The sequence below is a fragment of the Phacochoerus africanus genome, chromosome 9, assembly GCF_016906955.1.
Source record: "Phacochoerus africanus isolate WHEZ1 chromosome 9, ROS_Pafr_v1, whole genome shotgun sequence".
NCBI classification, from domain to species: Eukaryota; Metazoa; Chordata; class Mammalia; order Artiodactyla; family Suidae; genus Phacochoerus; species Phacochoerus africanus.
In genome coordinates, this window is record NC_062552.1 from 63,573,673 (window position 1) to 63,593,227 (window position 19,555).

Sequence of the window (19,555 nt, forward strand, 5' to 3'; positions counted from 1 at the left end):
CTCAGATCCCACGTTGCTGTGGCTGTGGTGTAGGCCGGTGGCTACAGCTCTGATTAAACCCCTAGCCTGGGAACCTCCATATGCCGAGGGAGCGGCCCAAGAAAAGGCAAAAAAAGACCAAAAAAAAAAAAAAAATATATATATATATATATATAAAATCCTAGTTTTCACATTAATTTTTTGTTTAAAAATATAATTTTCATAAAAATGCATTATGTGTGTTAACATATATGGATTTATTATTTTAATAAATAAAAAATAAACATTTAAGCATTTTCTCAGCTTTAAGTTCTACAATTGTAAATGTCAATAGATATAACCTACATAAATAATTATTGAAGTCCTCTATAATTTTTAAGACTGTAAAAAGGGTCTTGAGGGAGTTTCCATCATGGCTCAGTGGTTAAAGAACCCGACTAGAATCCATGAGGTCACAGGTTCAATCCCTGGCCTGGCTCAGTGTCCGAGATCTGGCATTGCTGTGAGCTAGGATCCCAAGTTGCTCTGGTTGTGGTGTAGGCTGGCAGCTAAAGCTCCTATTCAACCCCTAGCCTGGGAACCTCCATATGCTCCATATGCTCCATATGCTACAGGTGTGGCCCTAAAAAAGACAAAAATAAACAAATAAATTAATTAGTAGGGTCTTGAAATGAAAAAGGTTGAGAAACTGTGAGGTAGAGAAAACTAATATTAAAGGAAGTTCTTACTTCCTCTCCTGATAGAAGCAGATGTGGTTTGTGCGCATTCCGTCCAATTCCTGGTGCCAAGCCAGTTGGTATCCCTGGTGTTGTTGGAAGGACACCAACGTGTTCTTGATTGTCACCCACTGAAGGAATTCCTTGCAGTATTCTACAGTGTAATAAAAAATACAGATAAAACTTTTAAGTCATTGATAAAGCAAAAGATGTTTGTTCTCATTTTATATCTCAGCCAAAATAAACACACTGACTTTTTTGCTGTTTTTTTTTTTTTTCTTCTGGACATGCACACATCATGTGGAAATTCCCAGGCCAGGGACTGAATCTGCGCCACAGCAGCGACCCAAGCCGCTGGAGCGACAAGCTGGATCCTTAAACCATGGAGCCAAGAGTGAACTCCCCACATTGATGTTTAATATGTACTAAACAGATATTGGGCATAAGTCTGATAATCCAAAATAGGAAATAATTTAAAAAAATAATTTGTTTACTTCTGAATGTATTTTAGTAGTAACCTCTATGATGCTTTCTTTTTGGCATTTCTTGGGCCGCTCCCAGCCACTGGCCTACACCAGAGCCACAGCAACTCGGGATCCGAGCCACGTCTGCAACCTACACTACAGCTCATGGCAACCCTGGATCCTTAACCCACTGAGCAAGGCCAGGATCGAACCCGCAACCTCATGGTTCCTAGTCAGATTCGTCAACCACTGAGCCACAACAGGAACTCCTATGATGCTTTTTAAAGTAATATTAGAATAATAAATTCCCCCCTAGGAAAACCTGATTATAAGAAAGGGTGTCTACTTTCTGATTCCTAATCTTCTCCCCACTCCAAGCTCACAGGAAATGGTTTCATTCCTTAGGCTGAGGCAAAACTGCCTTCTCACATTAAGGTTTCTCTACTTAGAGTGTCCATCATGGCTCAGCAGGTTACCAACCCAACAAGTATCCATGAGGATGTGGGTTCAATCCATGGCCTTGCTCAGTGGGTTACGGATCTGATATTACTCCAAGCTGCAGTGCAGGTCACAGACAGGGCTTGGATTCTGCATTGCTGTGGCTGTGGCTGTGGCACAGCCTGGCAACTGCAGCTCTGATTCACCCCTAGTCTAGGAATTTCCATATGCCACAGGTGTGGCCTTAAAAAGTTAAAAAAAAAAAAAAGCCTTTCTTCTTCATTCATAGCTTGCCAGGATGAACAGAAAACTGTTAAGAGCATCAGGTTTTCACTTCTAGGTTACAAACTACACATGCATACAATTATATATAGGAGGTTTAAACCTTATCAACAAAAGCTTTAATTAAACCAAAGAGATGAGGTAAATCAAAATTTAAAGGCAGGAGTACCCGTTGTGGCTCAGTGGGTTAAGAACCACATATAGAGTCCGTGAGGATGAGGGTTCAACCCCTGGCCTCGCTTAGTGGATTAAGGATCCAGCCTTGCCACAAGCTGTGGTATAGGTTGATGATATGGCTCAGATCTAGTGATGCTATGGCTGTGGCATAAGCCAGCAGCTTCAGCTCCAATTTGACCCCTAGTCCAGGAACTTCCATAAGCCTCAGGCGTGGCCATAAACAGAAAAAAAAAAAATTGAAGGCAAGGAGTTCCCTGGTGGCTTAGCAGGTTAAAGATCTAGCTGGTTCAATCCCTGGCCTGGGAACTTCCACAAGCTGCTGGTGTGGCCAAGAAAAAAATTGATGTGAAGATGTCTCATTAATGACTAACTTACAGACTGCTTAAAAATACATTATTTTTTGTACTGCAGTACTCACTGTAAAAGAAGTATAAAGTGAGTATAAAGTAGACTACACAGACTATAGCCATTGTTCAATTTCAAATGGAAGTATTTAGAGTCAATATTCCCTCTAACTTTTTAGTATACCATTATATGAATAGACACTTTATGAGCCACCAAACTGAAGACAAAGCTCACATATACCAAACTGACTTAACAATACCCACCCAAGCTAGGTTGGAGAAGATAGGGCTTTGCCAAACTAGGTAGCTGGACAAAAGCCTCCTATCTCATGCAGTCAAATATTTGAATTCAATGCAATTAAAGTTCAAGTCTCAGCACAGTGAATATAGTAGACTATCCTTCAACACCCAATCCATCATCCTTTTAACACACTTTCCTGAACTGCTGGGGATGGAGAGGTGAAGACTCTCTTGCAGCCAGTGTCCCAGGTGTGATTTAGGATCTACTAACAGATACACCCACATACAACTTGGAAGGAAGAAGGTTCTAATGTTCCTGCGGGCAATTAGTCATGGCAATGTTGAGTTCTTCTGTGGCAAGGCTGCAGTTACCTCTTTCGTGGGTAGATTTTTTTTTTTTTTTTTTGGCCAGTCAGCAATTCACACAGACATAGTGTGGTTCCAGGATCAAAAGCTGTGACAGTATAAGCTACATGAACTCTGAATCTCAGCTAAGGTGGTATGTTGCCAATGTTGACCTTTGGATTTCCCACCTTCCTGACTGCGCCAGAAGGAGCAGCAGCCTCAGCAGCCAGTTAAACATGCTATGTGAATCATCTCTGAAAAGCCCACCCTGCCTAGAGCCCATTTGTCCAAACTTTCCATTGATTTGATTTGATTTTTTATTTTATTTTAGTTAATAAGTTACTTAGTTATTTTTTAGGGCTGCACCCATAGCATATGGAAGTTCCCAGGCTAGGGGTCCAATCAGAGCTGCAGCTGCTGGCCTACGCCACAGCCACAGCAACACAGGCTCCTAGTCACATCTGCGACCTACACCACAGCTCACGGCAACTCCAGATGCTTAACCCACTGAGCAAGGCCAGGGATCAAAATCTCATCCTCATGGATACTAGTCAGACTCATTACTGCTAAGCCACAATAGGAACTCCCTCCATTGATTTTAAAAGCATCATATTCTCATTACTAAATCCATTTATGCCTAAAATAGCTAAAAAATATTTCTGTTTTCTGCAAATGAATCCTGACTGATATATCCAAGAAAAACAAAAGAACAGGGTATTCTGTTGTCTAGAATAGTGAGCCAAGAAAGTACGTACATCAAGATCAGTAAAGTATGTCTAAGACCAGGGAGGAGAGGGGTAACTTAAAAAGTGACCCTGAAGCACTGCTATATTTTTTTCTGGCCCTAACCCAAAAACAAAGTCAAAATTATTCACATCTTATCATCTTTTCACCTTCCAAATGTACACCAAAGAAATGGAAATTCTGGCTGGTTTGAGGGAAAGTCAATGAAGTGAAGAGACATTTTAGAGTGCATAGTGCTGGCAGACATGAATTTGGGACCTTAGCGGAAAGGCTAGCCAATGTTAGCAATTGTTCCTATACCACAAAGATGAATTACTTACTGTAAAACTTTTGTCAAGATTTCCCCTGCTTCCTTTTTTTTATTTATGTCCAGAGAAAAGAACAAATCTTTTCTAGAGTTCTCCCCTTTGGAGTCCACCACCATCTCACCATGGTTCAGATGAAAATCTCTTCATCTCCAACTCTACCTCACTGCCAACAGTAATCACTAGTCCTGGTCCTGCTCTGTCCAGGGTGTCTCTCCCTTCCACTGCATTTTCTCTCAACTGAGTCCTATGGTAAGATCTTTGCTGTTCCCCACCTCCAGACTTTCCCTCTTCTGTTCCATGCAATATACCTCTGCCAGAGTTGTTTTCAGTTACCCCCTTTCAAATACGTTAATAACTATACATGCAGTATAAAACCCAAGCTCCTGAGCTTTGCAGGCAGGAGTCCCTCCAGAGTCTGGGCACCACCTACTTTACCAGTCCTACTTCTCTCCCCAACACCTGGCCCAACTTATATGCACTGTTAAAAAAAAAAAAAAAAAAAAAGGTGCTCTAGGTGCTGAGATACTATAGGCGCAATATGGGAGATAGGCAAACCCAACTACAATGCAGTGTGGCTATAAAAACATTGAAAATAAGATTTTCAGATCTCTACTCTTCCAGGAGACCTTTACAAATGTCCTTCTGCCCAGAAATGTCATCTTTGCCTCCCTAGTTTCCCTGGTGCATTTAATCTGCAACCTTATTACAGAATATACTACATTTTATTCACTATTTTTTCCACAGTAGATTACAGCCTGGTTGGGGAGGAGGGAGGAGTGATTCTTAGTCATTTTCTGTCTCCTTGACTGTGAATATTGTAGATACTGAATAAGTATTGTTAAATACTGACCTTGAAGAATCCCACAGCCAAAGCCAGCCCACAACCTGTTCTGAGAAACTGAAAACCATGGGTGGCAGGATGTACTTGCACTGATTCTCAAAGTGTTTGCCTAACCAGCACCATTAACATCAATAGGAACTTGCTAGAAGTGAAAATTCTTGAGCCCCATCACACACACACTGAAGCAGAAGCTCTGAGGATGGCACCCAGCTGTCTGCGTTTTAACCAGCCCTACGGTTGATTCTGATGCACGATGAAGATGCTCTTTTCTTAAAAGAGCCTGATTGTTAGAATGTCCTGGGATGCTTGCCAAATCTATAGCTTCCCATATACCTCCTCTGGAGATTCTAGTTATTTGATTTCGGATAGAGCCCAAAGAACTGATAAACACTCCAGGTGGTCCTTATCTTCAGGGGAAGCACTAAAGGATACCACTATAGTGAGAAGAGCTAGCTTCAGAATGAGATTAAAAACCCAGATTTAAGCCCCAGTTTGGCCACTTTGATATGTTGTGTTGGATAAGTCACTTTTTTAAAGTCTCAGTTTCCTCATCTATGAAAAGCAACAGTGATTGGGCCCTTCGGGTCTAATACTTAGAAATGATATACATGGGAGTTCCTGTTGTGGCTCAGTGGTAACGAACCCAACTAGTATCCATGAGGATGCGGGTTCGATCCCTGACATTACTCAGTGGGTTGGGGATCCAGTGGTGCCATGAGCTATGGTGTGGGTCACAGATGCAGCTTAAATCCCTCGTTGCTGTGGCTGTGGTATAGGTTAGAAGCTATACCTCTGATTCAACCCCTAACCTGGTAACTTCCACATGCTGTGGGTGTGGCCCTAAAAAATATATATATATAATATATATATATATATATATCTCTCCACACACACATATATATTCATATATATATTTGCACGAAGTAAAAAAAAAATAGTAAGTGGTTGATGTTACAATCATTTTTGTTATTATCATTGAGTGGACTGAATGAGGAAGACAAGCACCTCTGTCAAAGTGAGTTAAACCTCCTTTCCAGTCATCACTGGTCTCCCTTGGGGCCAGAGACATAGAATGCTTTTCTTATTATAGGTTGTGTCAAAGAAGTTTAGAGAACATCTGCTCTAGGCAGTGAACATACTTAAAAATCTCCTCACAGGCCTTGTGTGAGCTACATAAAATTGACTGTGACTCCACTCTGTGAAACGTGGAGAAGGGTTCTCCCTCCAGCAACCCTCTCCCCTTTACAGCATGACTATAACTGAGAAGTTCCCCCATCACATCTTAGCTATCCCTTCCTTAAAAATTTATTGTGCTCTTTGTGGTACAAAACATGGGGGAGACTTCATAGGATAAAGCTCATGGTCATTTTTATGCAACTCAAAGACGATGTGTTCAGGGACACTTTAAGAATGTCCATGCACAAAATACAATAACTGAAATAAAAAACTCACTAGAAGCAGCTAACAGCAGAATACAGGAGGCAGAAGAACGAATAAGCGAGGTAAAGGACAGATTAGTGGAAATTACAGATGCGGAACAGAAAAGAGAAAAAAGACTGAAAAGAAATGGAGAGAGTCTCAGAGAACTCTGGGACAACGTGAAATGCACCAACATCCATGTTATAGGGGTGCCAGAAGGAGAAGAGAGAGAGAAGAGGACAGAAAAAATATTCCAAGAGATAACAGCCAAAAACTTCCCTAACATGGGAAAGGAACCACTCACTCAAATCCAGGAAGCAAAACGAGTACCATATAAAATAAATCCAAGGAGGAACACCCCGAGACACATATTAATCAAACTGACCAAAATTAAAGACAAAGAGAAAATCCTGAAAGCAGATAGGGAAAGAAAAAAATAACAGACAAGGGAACTCCAATAAGGTTATCCAAAGATTTTTCAGCAGAAACTCTGCAAGCCAGAAGGGAGTGGCATGATATACTTCACGTGATGAAAGGAAAAAACCTCCAACCAAGATTACTCTACCCAGCAAGGCTCTCCTTCAGATTTGAAGGAGAAATCAAAACCTTCACAGATAAGCAAAAGTGACAGAATTCAGCAACACTAAACCAACCTTACAACAAATACTAAAGGAACGTCTCTAGGCAGAAAAGAAAAGACAGGAACAGGAAACAAAAATTCCACAAATGACAAGGCTCACCAGTAAAGGCATATATACAGTAAAGATATGAAATCATCCATGCACAATTATACCACCAAAATCAGAAATCATGAGAAGAGGTGGGTACAAATACAGGACACTGGAGATGAACTTGCAATTAAGAGAACAACTTAAAACAATCTCATATACATATAGACTCATATCAAAACTTCAGAATAACTGCAAACCAAAAATCTACAACTGATACACAAACAAGGAATCTCTGGAGAAGAAATATATCTTATAGTAAGTAAGTGCATAATCCACTATGAAGGGGGTCATTTGACATCATTCTTGGAATGCTGAAGTCTTCTTAGATCTGATTCTGATTTCCTCTCCGTCACAGAATTTATGATAATTATAATTAAATAATGCAACTGTACAATTAAATAATACAGTTCTACAACTGTATTATTAATAACCATTTCTCTCCATGGTACAATGTAAGGTCTATAATGTCTTATCACGTCACCTAGAATGGTGTAATGCCTATATTGAAGAATCAATAAGATGTAACAAATTGTGAGGACATATTTATATAGTTACACTGTATTTTAACCAATTTATGCATTTTATACTTATTTTCAGAGGATATATTATTTTTGTTATTCTTACCAGTTATTCTTTTTATTATGCTATATAAAATATTTAATGGTATATAAGGCTTTCTTCTTTGTAAATTTTAGTTGCGTAATATAACAATTTTAATATAATGCTAATTGTTAAAAATTGAAATGTAATAGATACTACTAAATAATAAGGATGAAAGCCATACAAAATGGGATAAAGTATAGAATAAATTTCCTATTTGTCTCAGCATATTTTCCATTCCACTTCTCCAGAGGGAGTCATTTAATCTGTTTCTTTTTTTTTTTTTTGTCTTTTTGTCTTTTTGTTGTTGTTGTTGTTGCTATTTCTTGGGCCGCTCCCGCGGCATATGGAGGTTCCCAGGCTAGGGGTTGAATCGGAGCTGTAGCCACCGGCCTACGCCAGAGCCACAGCAACGCGGGATCCGAGCCGCGTCTGCAACCTACACCACAGCTCACGGCCACGCCGGATCGTTAACCCACTGAGCAAGGGCAGGGACCGAACCCGCAACCTCATGGTTCCTAGTCGGATTCGTTAACCACTGCGCCACGACGGGAACTCCTAATCTGTTTCTTAAGATCCATGATATAATAATCTGTGTGAATGTAACTGTGTTTAAATGTATGTATTTTATTCTGTAAAAAAAAATAAAAATAAAATTTCGGAAAAAAAAGACTACATCTGCAGCATTTGGAAGTTCCTGGGCTAGAGGTTGTTGAATTGGAACTGCAGCTTTGGGCCTAGGCCACAGCCACCGCAACAACGGATCTGAGCCACAGCTTTCAGCAACGCCAGATCCTTAACCCACTGAGCTAGGCCAGGGACCGAAGTACATCCTCACAGACACTATGTTAGGTTCTTAATCTGCTGAGCCACAAGGGGAACTCTGGTAAACTCATTTTAAATGTTGAAAGATACTGACAAACTGCCCTTCAAACCAGGCTGTACTAACTTGTTTTCCCACCAGCAAAGTATGAGAATGGCCTTTTCTCAAAATCCTGAACAACACTGGGTGTCATCAATCTAAGGAATTTTTTTCAATCTGACAGTGAAAACAAAAATGTATTGCACCTTACAGCTGCTTTTCTTATTGTACTTCTATGTTATTTGTAATATGCCTTATCTGAATTTCATGTTTATATACTTTTTTTTGGCTGGATTATACTTCTTTTGTTTAAAAAAAAAAAAAAAAAGAATGTCCATGCACGAAAGCTTTGTCAAAGTATTATTTACATGCAATAAGCAATGATGTCTATCTCAGACATTCCTTTAAGTGCTTGTAGCAAACCATGAAATTGACTTCTTGGGTCATAATCCACAATTTAGACAACAGTAACTTAATTAAAAGAATGTTGTTTGAAAAGCAAACTCCTAGGTCTAGAAAATAATTTAGGAATTCATCTTCTTGAAGATGCTAATCGACAAATAATTTTCTTTATAAACTCTTTAAAATCTACAGCAGAAGTAATGAATACTTTCAAAAGTTTTAAAAATTCAGAGAATATAGTCTCAAAAAAATACATCTGGAAAAGATTAAAAGTGCAACTACATAGAATTTTTTTCTCACAAAACATGATTAGGGAGGGGGGAGTTTTATTTTTAATCACTGCTACATGCAAACAGTGACATCTGGTGGAATGATACTGCTTTGCTTAAAAAAAAAAATTCTAGCCTTCACCTATTAGCAGTGATGAAATCAAATTTCCAAATAATTTCTTTTTTTTTTTTTTTGGTGTTTCCAAACAAAAGCAAAAATACACTAACCTAATATCAAATATTGATCATGCATACTAAAATAAATTTGTCAGCCCAATCTGTATTTTTAAAAATATGCTTAAGGCTTACTTAGGTATTGCGGACATTTCTTGAAATTTAAACATAATAAAAATCTAATTGAGGTTACTGCTGGTTCTAATTTGAACCCTGCCACCAAATGTGATTTGGGGTGCAAAATCTTGCCTCTGTTTTCTCACCCATAATATGAGCTGGTTAGGCTAGGAGAAGGGTAAGATCTTTTACAGCTCTGATATACATGCTTCTGCCACACATATCACCAGCTAGACCTCAAACCAGGATTAAGTCTTAGACTCTTTGTTATAATATCTTGGGTCATTGTCTGGATTATGTAGCAAGGAACAGGGCCAAATAAGGAGTGGAGGTGTGGCCAGAGCCAGGTTTAGACCTGACCATTAACAACAAATGGCAGATGATGCAGGTGGGGGAAAGTGAGGCCCAGACGCCCACCCTGGAAGGAAATGTAGAAAAGATGAAACACAACATTCCAAATGCAGAGCTACAGACCACAGGTGGTAGCGCACTGCAAGTAGCATCAGTAAGGTCTAGCAGGGGGCAACAGTGATGGGGAACACAGACATAAAGCAATATTCAGTGAAGGCTTTTCCTAAGCAAATAACATCAAGGAAGTCTCCCTCAGTTAGCAAGGACCGAGCCCTGGCCTAAGACTCCAAAACAGGATTAAGAGAGAACAAGGAATTCAAGCTAGAACCCCCACCCTAATGAGCAGAAACCCTGCTTCCAAAACTATGTCACAAAACACCAAATACAAAACATCAAAGGTGAGTAAAATATGATTCTTCCTATCTTATATCAGGATTGGACCTGAAAACACAATGAGAATGGGTATTCAAAGTAAAACATGGAGAAGAAAGTAAGAGGGATTTTTTACAAGTTCACAGAACAGTGGGATATAATGGAAATCACAGAATCAGAGACCTTGGTCTGACTCCCAGTTTAGTCATGTAATCTTTCAACTGCATTTTCTTTATTTGGGAAATAGGATGATTTTATCTATGGCATAGAGTTGTTGTTAATAGTGAATTATGCAATAAATGCACCTCAAAACATTTTCTATTGGATAATTTTCTGGTTTTCTATTCAAATATTGCCACCCTATTTGGGGTGGGGAGGGTTCAGATAAAATCTTTCTAAATGGAAGGACTTTTTTTTTTTTTGGTCTTTTTGCCTTTTCTAAGGGCCGCTCCTGTGACATTTGGACCAGGCTAGGGGTCTAATCGGAGCTGTAGCTGCTGGCCTACGCCAGAGCCACAGCAATGCCAGATCCGAGCCACGTCTACGACCTACACCACAGCTCACAGCAACGCTGGATCCTTAACCCACTGAACAAGGCCAGGGATCGAACCCAAAACCTCATGGTTCCTAGTCGGATTCATTAACCACTGAGGCACAACAGGAACTCCTGGAAGGACATCTTATGTGGTTGATTGTAAGCCACAATAAGTAGTAAAGACAAGTCAAAATAATTACTCATGTGCTGACCTTCAGTATTAAAATAAAAATCCTCAAAGGAATATAAGCTGCCAAAACAACATTTTTAATGCCATTTCTGTAAAATCTATGTATATGCAATATATGTGCATGCACAGAAGAATAAACCTAGAATAATCCTTACCACATAGAAAACTCAATAGGAAAAGGCTGGCTTCTAGTAAAAAAGTTTTAACAATCACAGAGAAAAATCACAGAGAGAAAATTTTCAGGTCCCATCCCCTCCCACACTCAACACCTTTCAGGATTCTGAATGACTGAATAGTAATATAAACCTCATCTTCTGGTTCTCTTACTTAAGATCTGAAAGGAGTATTCTAATGCTTCCAAGTAAATCTATCTGGTATTAGCTTAGGGCAGCCATAAATGACCTATCTTCATTCAAAGATGAGTACACAGAAGAATCCAATATGAGTTCTATGAAGAAAGTTTGCAAAGTATAAGAAAGAAATTTTTTAAATTATATGAAGAACATTCTTTTCAGAAAGATTCATTATAGAAATCAAAAAATATTTTAGAGAGGATCTGCTTTGTACTGTGAAAGAAATTTTTTTAATGCTTTCATGAAAGAGGTAAAAGTTCACATAAGACAAAAGACTTGGATTTTTCTTAAAAGTCTTATAGAATTAAGAAAAAATAAGAAAAATGCCCTACTGATGTTAAAAATGGTAATGAGGATGAATTTTTTAAGTTATATCTCATAAAATGCAATTATTGATATGGAACACAGGTTTGGGAGATGAATGTAGGCAAGGAAATGATAAATGCAGAGGATAAACAGTGAAGATCCAACATACGGCTAACTGATATTCCTGAAGAAATGTGCCAAATAAACAGAATGGAAATACTACTCAAAATAAAACAGAAGAAGCCCTAAACTAAAGAGCTATATTTGTGTATCAAAAAGGCTCTCCATATACCAGGAAAAAGTAATTAGAAAACAATCCACTCCCAAACATATGCTAGTGAAATTATTCAACTGAAGGCAAAATTTAAATACTATAAGCATCTAGGAGTAGAGAAGAAATAGATAAGATACAAATAGAAATACATGCAAATAAAGTAAGATTTAAACTTCGGATTCGAGACAGAACATTAGATATTGGGTATCGACTAACAAAAAATAGACAAATGTTGACAAAAGAAGAGATTATAGGAAATATCGAAGAAAAAAAGAGACTACAAAATAAGGTGATAAGAATAATGACAAGTACATCTGATACAACAATAAATGAATATGGGGTTTTCCAAACTACTCTAAGAAGATTAATTTCTTGCCAGCTTAAAAAATATTCCATAGTATCCAATCTACAAGGGACACCATTAGGACAAATAAAAATACAAGAAAGGGCAAATATATACTATAAATAAAAAATAAGACAAAGTAGAGTTTCACCTTTTATCAATGTGGTGTACAATCTACAAGGAAAACAGAAGGCTCATAGTTAACAATGTGCTGATTTTTTTCCATGAAAAAAAATTGTTTGTATAGAATCACATATCTGTTTATATTCTTAGTTCTACCTCCTTTCAGCAGACAGAGATCTACCTTATTCTTTAGTGCAATTTTAATATATGCCCCCATCACTGGATGCACAATAAAAAGTCTTCCATTGATGGGCACTTAAGTTGTTTCCAGTTTTTAGTTATTCATAAGGACAATGAAAGTCCTTAATCAATGATTTTAGTAAGTGATAGTTATCAGCCTATAGATAATATATATAGATAATATTTAAAGCCCTGGTCCTGGATACAATCAGCCTGAAAGTATAGGGAGAGAAGGAAATAAGGATAAGCTTTGGGCAGTCCAATGTTTCAAAGTCAAGAGATGATGAGACACCAGCAAAGGAGACTAAGAAAACATAGCAAGGGAGGCAGGAATAGAACCAAGAAGGACTGCAGTCCCAAAGGCCAAGGGATAAAAGTGTTTAAGGAAGAGCAAGGATTAACTGTGCTAAATGCAACTGAGAAGTCACAACGAGGACTGTGCTATCTTAAAGCAAATCTGATCGTGTCATTCTTCCTCATAAACCTTATCAGTGGCTTCTCAATCCACTGTGAATAACAATCTCTCCCCCAAGTCCTCACACACATGTTCTTACATACACATGGGGAGCATCTATAAATCCTACATGAGCTGACTCTTTTGTCCTCTCCATCATCCACTGCATCACTGCTCCTCCTGTTCTCTAATGCTGGACGTCATCTGTCCACTTCTCAGATGGGTTCCAACTGTCCACAACATGGACTCTCAAACTTCAATGGGCACACAAATCATCTGCATTTCTAACATGTTCCCAGGTGATGGTGATGCTGCTAGATTGTGAACTAGACTTTTTTTTTTTTTTGTCTTTTTGTCTTTTTGTCTTTACTAGGGCCGCTCCTGCAGCATATGGAGGTTCCCAGGCTAGGGGTCTAATCGGAGCTGTAGCTGCTGGCCTACGCCAGAGCCACAACAACGCAGGATCTGAGCCAGCCGCATCTGCAACCTACACCACAGCTCACGGTAACGCCAGATCCTTAACCCACTGAGCAAGGTCAGGGACCAAACCTGCAACCTCATGGTTCCTAGTCGGATTTGTTAACCACTGGGGCTACGAGGGGAACTCCATAGACTTTTGATTAGAAAAGAACCAAAAAGAATTATTTCTCCCCTTTCTAGCTATCTTCTATTCATTCTTCAGATTTCAATTTAATTATCGTTTCCTCAAATTTCCCCAGATCATCAGGAATGCTCCTTACGTGTTTCCACACACACTGCACAGCTGCATATTAATTGGCACATTCACAATAATTAATTCACCACCTTTCTTCTCTGCTAGTCTCCAAATTCCCTGAGGGCAGGAATTATGTTTCTATTGTTTGCAGATGCTTACCTAGTGCCTAACTTTATGCCCGCCACACAGTAGATACACACAAAAAAACTTCTGATCAATTTAAGTGATTATTCAGCTCTGTATTTCTTAACTTAGAAAGACAATTACAACATAATAAGTTTTTTAAATCAAGTTACAAAACATTATTTACATAGCAATATCCAAGTTCCATTCCATGTTATTTATTTGCATATGGAAAAGTCTGCAATCATACTTAACAACAGTATTATCTCGGGATGGCAAGATTTTGAGTAATGGTCTTTCTCTTTAGCATTTTCTTGCATATTTGTGTGTATTTGATAAAATACTGCATTTTTATTATTATTTTATAGCAAAGTAATAAAATTAAACACTGAATTCTGACATTTAACCTCTGCTTTTCTTATTTTTGTTGTTGTAGTCACTGCTATTTTAATGTATAGAACAGTCTGTCCACATTTTTCTAAAATGTGACAAGGAATTTCCCTTGTAGTTTGAAGTTGAGTTGAGGGCTAAACCTGGGATCTATAATCTAAGCACTTTTACCACCAGAAGCTGGTTATAAGGAGTACCTGGATTGAGAAGATCAGCCAATGTTTATGAAGATAACATTTTTGCCATCAACTTCCTTTATTGATGGTGGGTCAACAAAATACACAAGCAATTCTTCTTAGAAAAACCAGTGAAATAGAATACAAGTCCATACATAGACTCGATAACACATCTAAATTTAAGATATGAAAAGCTGACATTTCAAATCAGTGAGAAAGGAGTTCCTATCGTGGCTCAGTGGTTAACGAATCCGACTAGGAACCATGGGGTTGAAGGTTCGATCCCTGTCCTCCCTCCATGGATTAAGGATCCAGCATTGCCATGAGCTGTGGTGTGGGCCGCAGACGCAGCTAGGATCCCGTGTTACTGTGGCTCTAGCAGAGGCTGGTGGCTATAGTTCCGATTAGACCCTTAACCTGGGAACTTCCACATGCTGTGGATGCGGCCCTAGAAAAGACAAAAAAGAAAAAAGAAAGACAAATCAGTGAGAAAAAGAGAGTGTATTGAATAAATGACATTGTGCGATTGGTTAGTCATTTGGGAAAGAAATAACAATGCTTATCTTCTTATCAATAAAGATGGGTCAAAGATTTCTTAAAGAAAGCCATAAAATTACTAGAAGAAAATATCAAGGAATATTTTTAAATATAAGTATAGAAATGCCCTTTCTAAGAATGACATCAAGATTAGAACATATAGGAGTTCCCCTTGTGGTGCAGTGGAAATAAATCCGACTAGTATTCATGAGGACGCAGGTTTGATTCCTGGCTCGCTCAGTGCGTCAGGGATTTGGTGTCTCCATGAACTGTGATGTAGGTCGCAGATGTGACTTAGATCCCCCATTGCTGTGGCTGTGGCGTAGGCTGTCAGCTGTAGCTCTGATTCAACCCCTAGCCTGGGAACTTCCATATGGCACAAGTGCAGTCCTAAAAAGCAAAAAAATGAAAAATTAAAATTAAAAAAAGAGATTAGAACACATAAAGGAAACTACTGCCAGTTTTTACTGCTTCTGTATTAGCATAAAACTCTGTATAGCATAAAACACAACTAAAAAAGTGAAAAGCAAACAACAGAATTTATAAAGTCTACAGTGTATATAACAAATAAGTAAAATCTTTAATATAGAAAGATCATTTATAAATCAATAAGAAAAAGATGAATGATAACTGAATAAGAATTGGTAATTCTCAAAAGGAGAAAATAACCAAGAGACACCTAAAAATATGCTCAACCTTACCAGAAATGAATAAAAAATAAAAAGATATTTTTCTTTATAGATTAGGAAAAATCAAGAATATTGACAATTAGTAGTTGAGAGGAAATGAATGTCGTAAATGCTTGGTAGGCATATAAGTTGGTATAACTTTTCTGGAAAAAAGGCTAGTAGTATGCATCAACATTTTTAAACCAAAAATTTTAATAAATAATTCCACACTTAGGAATTTTCCTATACTGCAGCTTGGTTAAGTTAACAAATATTATGAAATAATTTAACTATTCACACATAAACTTGAGTAAAAAATATCAATCTATAGAATGTCATATATAGTTTAAATGCATGTATACACAAGAGATGTTCAGAGGCTATTTCCCAAACTGTTAACATTAGTCTGCGTTAAAACATTTTTCATAACTTCCTTTATTTTAAAACCCAAAGTCTAAAATTCTATGCCAAGAATTCTATTCTTAGATGTCCATAAACATCTCTTTACAATACAGAAATTTTAAAGCAAAAATATGATCAGTATGGAGTATTTTACAGTTCTCATCAAAAGTGCTATTTAGCAAAATAAACATAAGTTTGAACAACACATTGCTATTTTAAATAAATTTATACACCATGCTATCCCATTAAAATATCTTTGGTGTTTCCCACAAGTGACACTATATGAAAAATGAGGAAAGCATTAAAACTATATAACCACAAGTATCATGTTTTATAGTCAGCTGTTCATTGCACAGAAAAACCAAAAAGGCACCAAGTGAAAGGGTATTCATTTTGTGTTCACAAATACTTTTCTTGAGATAACTTATTAGTGCAGAAAAAATCATACATTTCTCTGAACTTGTAGGCTCAGCAGACAGATATATTTTGAAAAGGTTAAGCTATGTTTAGCGAGGTAATCCTCAAGAGATGGATGCCAGAGAATTAAATATTCACTACTTAAATTAACTTCTTATTTGGTACTTAGGAACAAATTGCCAAGAATTATCATCATCAAATAGAACATTTATTGACTCTCTTGGAAAAAGAAAGTGAGATCTACTTGAAGAAAAAAAAATTTAGAATTGGAAAGAAATCAGTATTTTTAACACTTCTCATGAATAACAGAGGCTGAAGTCTGCAAAAGGGTGCTTGGCTTGCAGAGCGCTAATGGAAAAGATTCAATATAGTAGTTTCATGACCACTAGATTATGTTTATTATGTCTTTATTTCTACTGTCAGCTTTAGGCTTTTAAAAGACATTCTAAGGTGGTCACGTGGAATTGATATTTCCTACAAGAGATACTGGAGCAATTTTGAAATTTCCAAAATTCTTCACGTATAATTTTATTCGTAAAATTAGGAATGTTGCATAAGTCCTTTAAAAAATCTTTTAGCCTAAATAGAAAATAAACATGAGAATCACCTTTTCTGGAGGATTCAAACTGAGTAGCACTGTGATTAGTAAACACAGGAAAAGCAGATGACTTTAAACCTTAAAAGAATGAGTCAAGTGTTACAATTTACTAAAAGTTTGAGTAAATGAGATCAGAATACAGCCTGAAAAGTGGGGGTTATAAAGTTACAAATAATTTTTGGTAGCATAATTAAAAGTGATCAAAAAATAACACTAAAAACACGTCTCCTTAAATTTAACTTAAAACTTAATATTTTAGTATTTTTTAAATGCGTTGTAGAAGTTTCTTGTTTGTTTTCATGATTCCTACCAGTTCTTCTGAAAGAAAAGAGAATTTAGAGTATGCATTCTTTATGTGCAGGTGCTACTGTCCCTAAGGAAGTGACAATTGGTGGCTAGGGTGGGTGGTGATAAAAACTTACTCTTTTTATGTATAAGGCACAGATACACAGATATGCACACAATACCATAAACAGACACACAGTATACCTAGAATGCTGCAATTTAATGGAGAGGGGAAATTAGAGAAAAGGAGTCTAAAAAGCCTTCTTAAGGGGATGATAATGAAAAAAATTTGAGGAAAAACCACATTAAACAAACCTGGATTCTAATCACTATCTAGAGATAAGAACTTGGGCAAATAACCTGATATTATAAAGTCTAAGTGTCTTCATGAATAAAATGGAAATTGTGACTTCCCTCTTATCGTTGAAGATTTAAAAAGAAAGATGCAAAGCACACAGCACAGTACAAGGGATACAGTTCCTGTTAAATAAACGTTAGCTCCCTTTCCTTTTCTCCTCTTACTTGAGGATGCTATAAATTATTTACTCACCACAAAGAATACTCAGATTCCAAAGAAAAGTGAAACACAAGGAGAAATGGAAAAAACTCCAGAGGAAATGATTTATGTACATGATCCCTGGACCCAAGTATACCAAATGATGGTGAAATCGGAAAGCTGGCTTCAACTCCCAAATCAATGCTATTCTTAGTTGTATGAGCCTGGCATAGCTGCTTGATTTTTATGAGTTTCAATTTCCACATCTGTACTCCACAGAGTTATTAGAAAGAACAAAATAAATCACGTATGTGACACTCTTTGGGAACTATAAACCACTAAACTGGAGTTCCCATTGAGGATCAACCGGTTACAAAACCCAACTAGTATCCATGAGGATGTGAGCTCAATCCCTTTCCTTGCTCAGTGGGTTAAGGATCCGGCATTGCCATGAGCTATGGTGTAGGTTGCAGATGCAGCTCAGACCCCACATTGCTGTGGCTGTAGCACAGGCCGGCAGCTGCAGCTCTGATTTGACCTCTAGCCTGGAACTTCCATATGCTGCAGGTGTGGTCCAAAAAAGAAAAGAAAAAAAAAAACCACCAATCTAAAATTACCTTAGGATGAGGCATGGTTCATGTCAACAATGACAGGAAATGAAGACACTGATCTAGACTGTGTATGTACAGAGAAGGAATAGAAAGGACAAAAATTTCTTTTTTTTTCCCTAGTTCCCAAGAGCAGAAAGAAGCAAGTCTTCAAAATCTAAGCCTCAGAGACAGAAATTCTTTGACCATTTAAATCCCATTGAAAACAAAATTACCAGTGGATTTCCTACCTATCTCTTTGCTCTTCATCTGTGTAGCGGTTGTCTAAGAAAGAGGTTCCAGACACTCCAAGAAGAGTACTGTGGCCTTTCTTGTTGGCTGTATGATACACTCGAGAAGCCAGGCGCAAATCAATGGGCAGCTCCTGGGCGGGGACAGTGGCGCACAGTTCGTGAAGGGTTGGAGTGGAGTAGTCTTGTGGAATTCTGCAACATGGACAGGAAAGTGAGCTTCTTTCTACTATTTTGTGCTCTTTAGATATATTTACACTGATAGTTTCACTCAGGCTCTAAAAGAATGTCTAAATGTAGGAGATCACACTTAACACTATAATAGCAGTTTATAACAAAGTTAATATTAAGATCTCAGGCCATTGACCAGATCATCAGTCATATAGCCAACAACCTGCTGAAGATCTCAACCTATATGTCTTTTAGATACGTCAGATGTAAGGTCTACAAGCAAACTCATTATCATCCCCTCCTCCCTCTAATATCTTTTCTCCTGGATTCTGTAGCTCAGTGACACCACAACCAGCCATCATCCATTACTCCTTTGCTACTCTGCTCAGATGCTCAAGTCCCTGAAGAAGCAAAATAATACATTCTCCACTACCTAACATCAGTGGAAACCTGGGGCTCTCTAAATTAATGTGGCATCTTCTTTTCCACCATGCCAGAACTGGCCTCTCTGCTGCCTTTGCAAAGTAGAGAAGAAGGCATGAAAATCTGCTTTCTTAATCCCCATTGTCACTCGACATCCCATCTAATCAACACTTTTGAGCACCTACTATGAACCAAATTTTATGTGAGGTGATCTAAATACAGCATCTGCAATGAAACCATATGGGAGGTATTGCTGTCCTTACATTGGAGCAGACTTATTTTAGATAGGTCACAAAGTCAATGAGTGGCTGCTAGGAACTAAACACAGTGCTGCTAACTGTAGGTCAAGTTTCTTTCCTTTTAATGCCTATTAATGAGTCCTA

General features: G+C 37.8%; 1 protein-coding gene across 1 annotated transcript in view; it reads right to left on the bottom strand.

Annotated features, from left to right (window-relative positions):
• LOC125136636 (uncharacterized) overlaps positions 1–19,555 on the bottom strand; it is a 75,123-nt gene that overhangs the window by 24,772 nt on the left and 30,796 nt on the right. Inside the window, exons 5-6 of the mRNA XM_047797473.1 lie at positions 18,579–18,773; positions 708–849 (exon numbers count right to left, since the gene is read on the bottom strand). Of these exons, the coding sequence (XP_047653429.1) occupies positions 708–849; positions 18,579–18,773 (337 nt within the window). The remainder of the gene's footprint in view (positions 1–707; positions 850–18,578; positions 18,774–19,555) is intronic.